The sequence below is a fragment of the Sinohyriopsis cumingii genome, chromosome 1 (assembly GCF_028554795.1).
Source record: "Sinohyriopsis cumingii isolate HCF-2022 chromosome 1, ASM2855479v2, whole genome shotgun sequence".
Classification (NCBI taxonomy): domain Eukaryota; kingdom Metazoa; phylum Mollusca; class Bivalvia; order Unionida; family Unionidae; genus Sinohyriopsis; species Sinohyriopsis cumingii.
Genome location: NC_142961.1, coordinates 40111671 through 40119428, shown reverse-complemented (window position 1 = coordinate 40119428; position 7758 = coordinate 40111671). Strand labels below are relative to the sequence as shown.

The 7758-nt window shown below is 33.1% G+C and overlaps 1 protein-coding gene across 1 annotated transcript in view; it reads right to left on the bottom strand.

The window, feature by feature from the left end:
* Positions 1-309: 309 nt before the first annotated feature.
* The window catches only part of LOC149806755 (uncharacterized), a 57500-nt gene continuing 50051 nt past the window's right edge, over positions 310-7758 (bottom strand). The window contains exons 16-20 of the mRNA XM_089961015.1: positions 7575-7735; positions 7212-7326; positions 2587-6454; positions 1288-1326; positions 310-587 (exon numbers count right to left, since the gene is read on the bottom strand). Of these exons, the coding sequence (XP_089817141.1) occupies positions 7688-7735 (48 nt within the window). The 3' untranslated portion in view covers positions 310-587; positions 1288-1326; positions 2587-6454; positions 7212-7326; positions 7575-7687. The remainder of the gene's footprint in view (positions 588-1287; positions 1327-2586; positions 6455-7211; positions 7327-7574; positions 7736-7758) is intronic.

Sequence of the window (7758 nt, the reverse complement as noted above, 5' to 3'; positions counted from 1 at the left end):
CAATTATAATTTTGATAACAGTAAGTCAAATGACCCTTCTTTTCATTCTGCTTAAATTAACACGCATGCTTCTTTTTTACTCTCAAAATGGTAGCATTTGACAATATTATAAAATGAAAATAATGTTGAATACGTGATAACTTTACAGTTTAAAATGAAGAAAGTTTAGGGCATGTTATATACTACATAGCGACACATTTCACAAAGAAACTGTACGCAATTTAGAATTGTTTGATTGGAAATACTAGAATCGAAGTGTTATAGAAATTATGTGCTTTATGTCGTAATGGCCTTCAAGACAAAAATGTGCATTTTTTTCTCATTTATTGGTAAAAAACAGTTTACATTTTGTACACCAAGAGTGGTAGCGTTATATTTCTAATATGTGATTTCTTTGTTATTGTGTGTTTTGATCATCCACTTATGGCAAGATATACTAACAGTTTGACAATATTCAAAGGTATGACGATTATCAAATATATTTTCTTTCTTTCATTATCCGGGACTCCGCACCATCAACATTTTCAAGCAGTATCTGTTCAGAGCCTGTTGTTTGTAATGTCCTCTCTTGAGCCTCGATAGAATTCCTGAAATGTACATATATTTCCACCTACAAAAGGAATCTTGCATATTTGTCTTTTCTGAAAGATACGTTTTTATTTCTTCCGCTGAATAAAATATAGACATTTCAAACAATTCACGTTTTACTCTGATAGGAAAAAAAATCCATAAAACAATGTGATAAACATTTTTACTTTAAAACGATCGGCAGACAGTATAATGCAACGCTAGTAATATAATCCTTATGTGAAACAGAAACAAAGCGTTGGAAAGAAGTATATAACTAGTTTCTATTTTCATTAAGGCGAAGCAATAGTGATCGTTTCTCTTCAATTAGGCATTATACAGCAAAATGTTCAATCATTCAATCTATTATTTTTATATTTTTCATAAAGAACCAATAAAATCTAAACTTTTTCTATACGTTCTTTTTCCATCATCCTGCTTGTATATTTCTTTTAAAGCTTTAACACTTATGCGAAAAGATAAACAACATTTGCAAGAATCATTTATCTTATATTATCTATTTGTTACCAAGTTTTTTGCAGCCTTTAGTCTTGCAAATATATTGTCTGTTTGGAAAAATATATTTCATCGATGGCTACGTGACGAACTTCTCTTTAACTTGACATTGTTTTATTTTTAAAAAAATCTTACTGAAAATTGTTTTATTTGTATTGCTAGGTATTATCTAGTATTGAGTTATCAATCATAAGGTGAACTTACATCGCTGGGGTTTAAAATTCTAGGTCTTCTTATCTATAACTGAAATATACGCATACAGTGTGAGGATAATGGACTGTACCCTGTAATTTGATGCACTCCTATGCATATCTAACAAGAAATGCTTACATTATGAAATGTTTGATATTTCCAGGATAAACCTAAAACCACGTGAATTCAATAAAACATTTACCACGGGAATTTTAGCAATCTCAGAATGAGATTGCACGAAAGTTATATCGTAAAAAATATGCAACTAAAATATTACAACCTGTCCAGATCAGTGTTTGGTAAAATATACCTAACCTAAATAACAGCCACTGTTTTGCTAACAAAATGATTACATTTTTATTGCGAAAATACGTGATAAACGAAATATGGTTCCCAAAAATTAGATATTTAAATACGTTGGGTTATATTCCATTGACTTACATATATTCTTCAACTTTTCATAAACATTAGTCCATAGAGAGGACGGCATCATGTATTACCGAGTATAAGGCACGACCATCCTGTTGGCAACACCTGCTAGTCATGTAATGATTTAAAGCACAACATTGTTGTTGTTGTTGGTATTATTATCATTATTATTATTATTATTATTATTGCACATAGGAAGAAAATATAGTTCATATCCGTCGAAACAGCACCCCACCAAATGGCCGATACAAAGTAAATCCTCCACGAACATCCTGCTGAAATGGTTTTGTAAGCGTTGAAAATGTCGCATCAAACAAATAAAGTAGGATCTTTTGGCTAGAGTGACCAAGAATGTCAAAATTTCCTTCAGGAAGATGGCTGTAACTAGTAAACAAAGGAAAGAATGACTAACATCGAAGGCTGCGTAACACAGAAAATCAGGACGGATGGAAATGTTGGTGCCCGGAGTGTTGGTTAGAGATCGCTAGGATAAAATTGTAAGGGAACCTTTGAGATGTCTTAAACTGGAAATACCGGACAAATGACACGAATAGGTTTTCAGGCAAAACAGAATCAAAGTGATAATTGCACATTCAAGACTTCTCATCATTTGTACGATTTAAAAGCCAATAATGGGGTTAACAACTATACGAAATAGCCTGGGATACCAGAATCTAGAACGAATGAACAATAGAAAGAAGAAGAAAAAAAACAACAGAATCCGAGATGCTGATTGGCAGGTAAATTAATTCAATTACATTTAAACGAAACAAAATGGAAAGATTTTCATGTCTCAAGCAACACCAAAGAGTTAGTAACAATATAAGGTGACCTGATCATTATGTAGATCCAAGAAATAACAAAATATAATTTCAGGCCTACCTTTTCAATTGATGACATTAGATTCACATGAGATCCTTGCAAACTGATGCCCCGACCAATCCTCTTTTATGGATCTTGAATGAGAACATACGAGTTGCTTAGAGAGTTTATATTACTGTTGCTTTTAGATCAGTGCGAAATCAAATAAATGAGCTCCTTTTAAGTATAGTAGTTCAAATCGAACTTGACCATACGCTAGCTGCAAGTTACGTCTGCGGGACACATCTCCAGTAGCATAGGCATCCGCCCTTCCGACATGCGATTAGAAATACTACCACGTTGTGTAGCTTAATTTGATTTATTCGCGTCATCAACCATATAATAACTTGTGACAATATTACAAGAACGTTCAGAAGACTTTTCACGCAACTAATTGATAACCATAGCGACTTGTTGACGAGGTGAAATTTGTTCGGTTAACAAATCCTTATCGAAATTTGCAGAAATATTTTAGGTGATATCAGTTTCATGTGGTCGTGAAAATAGTTAATGTAAAGTTTCACTTGTCTGTATGTACGAATGTGTGTCACAAAAAATATATTATTTAAAATAAAATAATTAGAACAGTCAATGTCTTTATCGACTTTATATATGTAATTAACTTTGTGTAAAATGGGTCGGGGTAGGGGCGGTATGTAATATGAGAAACGTATCAGAAATTGATTAGGTCATGTGGCAATCAGACAAGAATTCCGATTCGTATATTGGGCTTGATTGCATATACTCGTTTATGCAATTTACATGAAAGGGGCGGTGTGTATCTTGTATGAGACATCTTGATGAGTATGTAGTTATCAGATGTGAATCTGTATCGGTATATATTTATTAATTGCATCTATATTTAATAATAGTTATATGCTTAAGCAGGAAGCCATACATAATGGCTACCAGTATACAAAGACCCATGCATAACGGCGACCAGTATGCAAAGACCTGTTAAAGGAAACATTTACATTATCAATTGCAGTCAACATCACTGTATAATTGTTTTGAGGCATAATTCTTACTTAACTCCCAATTTCAGTGCGTTCTTTACACACGAAACAAACAAGAAATGTTGGGATAATTCTTCGTAGGAAGTATAAATATGTAACAGTTGTCATTTGCCCCGATTGTTCCTAAATAATAGATAGAGTAAAATAATCCAGTTTTGTAATTTTTGTGTTATTAATACATTTTAAACAAACAGTCACTCGTTTATTCAAGATCTGTTGCTTTAATTGGAGACGGATTGGTATGTTTCAGTTTGATTTCTTGATAAATATTGATTTAGACGAAACTTGATTTTTATTTGAAATAATATAACTGTTTAATCCATCCGTTTTAAATTAAATTGATTATTTTAATGTAATTCGTTCTAATGTGTTTAATTAAACAATAACCACTGTCTGTACTTGAGATCACGGTATATAGCAACACCAACACGAAGTGGAAATCATTAGCATGATAGTACATTCGTTCATGCACAAACATTGTTTTGCAGAGCTTGTGCATTTGTATTATCACATTAATGTTTAATGTATATTTTACATCTTTCGCAACAAATAAGCCTAGATCAAAATATGATATGGTTTGGGTTGGCATTTAATGAAAGATAAATACATGTATATTCCATGGTACAATGGCAAGTACAGTCAAGCATATCGCTCAACAATATACATGTACACCAGTCCAGGATGGTCTGAACGGATATTGAACACATACCCTGGATTACGAGCTTACACTCTACCACTAAGCCACAATTGTTCTCTCTATAACCATTGTAGGTACTAGCCTGTCCGCTACTCAGCAACTCGGATGACTTGGGACTTCATTTTGCATATCAATAATCCAGTCCTGGATAGTCGTGAGCAGGATAAGAAGATGCGCGCGATGGCATTTAACCCTGAAATAAACTTAAGATTGGAGGTTATTAATCCACATTTACCATGAATACAAAAGAAATAATAAATGAATAGCGACTATTTAATCAATAGGTAGATAAATAAAGTATAAATGCGTAACAAACTAAAATAACTAAGAATACATTAGATATATCATGACAGAGAAAAAGAGAGAGAAAGGAGAGGGAGTCATGTTTTCAAACCTGTCCGCACCAATCTAATCCATGGCTTCGATCCATTTTAAAATTAAATACCACCGCATAAATAGAAATATGGTTACCTTGATTTGGAACCGTGATAAGGTTCTCTGACTTTCCGTTAGATGCTGCACAGTTTTGTACACTCTATTTGGTTCCTCAGACGAGTTGACTGCATAATATTCTGGCAGAAATGTCAACCTAGTCATCTCCAATGTTTGAAAATATCAACGAGTTTACATATCCACCTTTGCTGAAAAGCTTTTATTCTAGCAAAGTGTGACTTTGTATGATGGAAAATCCTCGGATAAATCGTTGGATAGAGTATCGAGGCCAGTTAGTGTCGACATGTTTTAGAGTAGCTTGTGGAAGAGAGAAACACGTGATTAGTTGACGGACTTGTACATCGCTTTGCGTATGGTCAGTTAGTTCTCAATTATAACTTTAAAGATGTTCGAAAGCGATGTCAGTATGAACATATGTGAGTAGCAATAGTAATTATGTTTTGTTCTGTTACTGTTTCATTTTGATTATTTTATCCGTAAATGTAATATATTTTTGTATAATAAATAAATCAAGAATAGCTATGCAATATTTGCCCAGTTAAGACATTATTTGCATTAACTAAAATATTAATACAGGGCATTAAATATTTATTAAACGAAATATTTGTTTTGTCATAAACCACTTGATTCCCTTGCGACCTGGCGTGGGTTTTTAGCACCAAAGAAGCTGTTCCTAGGGTCTTCATGCCAGGAAGGGGAGATGTAGCTCTTTGGATATCTCGAAGTATTCATTGGGCGTGGGGTATTAGCACCATAAAAGCTGTTCCTTGGGTCTTCATGGCACGAAGGCGAGGTATATATCTTTGGATATCTCGAAATATCCATCTGTTTAGTGAAATGCTTGCCTTGACTGAAAACAGATGTATAGTAGCTTTAACAACCTTCTCATCAGATACTTTCAAGTTTATGTTTTGACATTATTTAACAACATTTTAAACCTTTTCCACAAATATAAGACATGAATTGCTTTCTCGAATCTTGTGTTTTAACGCAATTTAAACGTGTGTTAGCTTCCTCATTCATTCATTACATATTTAAAATGGCTTAGTCACTAAATATCCTAATATTACAACATTATGTATTATAAAAGAATAATAACTTTCATGCTGCTTTAATCCCATAACATATCTATAAATATTATAATAACATACCTTGCCGCTTTGTGCGATAAGCTACTCTTCTTTTTTCTCTGCTTCTTCGCATAAACTATAACCATGACACATACAATTACACAAGCAAACAGAAACAATGGTATGCCTACACCGAGTCCAACTAAAACTTCAAAATTATATGTAAAGCAAAATCAGAAGAAATAAGTAGGTTAGTAAAATGAGAAGATCCACAATTAAAAGTTTAAACAACAGTTAATATTTTTATCACAAGTAATAATTTGTCTATAGTAAACATTTACACAAACATTTTGTAGAAACTAATTAATCTGCATAGACTTAAAGCCTTTGTACAGAATATAGCGTTATTTCTGACTTAACACGAGTAATGGACAGAAAAAATGCACATACATAGGCACGTATATGCAATTTTAAGGGAACTGGTGCAACAACAATTGAAACTGTAAGAGGAACCTTAATTCAGAAAAATGTTAGTTTTAGTAACACTCACAAGAAAGACGAAGTCAGATGACGTTCGTTTAAATAGAAAATGTGATTTCATCTACCATTCAATTTTATATAAACCAATTACATTACCTTCTGTCACGATGATTCTGAAGGAGAAAATTAAATGAAGGAAGATTTTGAGACAGTGACGTGAATAAAGTATCAGTAAATAATAAGGGAAAGTTTCTTTCAAACTATATAACAAGTTAATATGTACAGCAATTCATTCCTCGGTATATATGATTGTGCACTTAAAATACCAGTAAAGTCTATGTGCAACCGCTTTGCAAACAATTTAACAGAATAATTTATGGCAATTTAAATGTGTTATCCAATAGAGGTTAAGAAAATTGTCACCCACCTTGCGTAACATTTTTGAACACCTGTTACAATAAACATATATATATAGGACGATCCAATTTATTATATATGGTTTACGTAAATGAATGTATGACATCCAGTGTTTTCGCGATCTAAAATCTTATCTTTTTATGATAAAGATGGCATGGTGAATACAAGTAAACAATCAAACTCTGAATGGAATTAATCTCAGAAATATGTTCTCGATACATGAGATCATTATATACATCCCGAGATTGTTATTAGCACTAAGGAATAATAATAAGCAGCCCGAGATTAAATTAGTTCTCAAATTTCACGATGATAGATTTTCTAGATAAACTGCTGTTAAACAATGATTATGATTTTGTTGGTACAGTTATATTATGTAGCAGAGATACAGCGAAATATAAACAGACAGAAGAGAGAGAGAGAGAGAGAGAGAGAGAGAGAGAGAGAGAGAGATGCATTGCGTTCAGTATAGCCAGAACGTTTTTGGAACCAATATTAGAAACGACAACCTACATGCATTTGGGTTGGGAATCTTGAACAACACATCTATGGGAAGAAGGACACACTCCAGCTATTGACTGATACATGGTACAGAGCTGCTGGTTCGATGCTTCACCACTTGGTAGAACTGACGTCAAAATCAACCAAAAATCAATCCAAGACGAAAGTGCTTTTCATAGTAATGGATTAAATTAAGAAGAATTTCTAAACCATTTGATAGTTTTGAAGCTAATAACAAGTTACTGTTATAAAATGTATAGTAAATAACATTACAATAACATACACATGGAATACACTGAAGTGCAGTTCTCTTGAATTTAATGGCAATTATTACCCACAAGGTTCAAATACGTGCACTGAGTCCGATATATGTACCTTGCTGTCCCTGAACATTCAGTGTTTGTACTCTGTATTCCTGTTGATTGATAACTACCGGTTGACCGGCTGCAAGTCTCGAATTAGTGTTGATAAAACTCAGAACGGCTTCATCAGAGTCTTACAGTACAGTTGTGTAATCCACAATCAAACTTCCACGTCTGAAACAGATTGTCTAAAATTA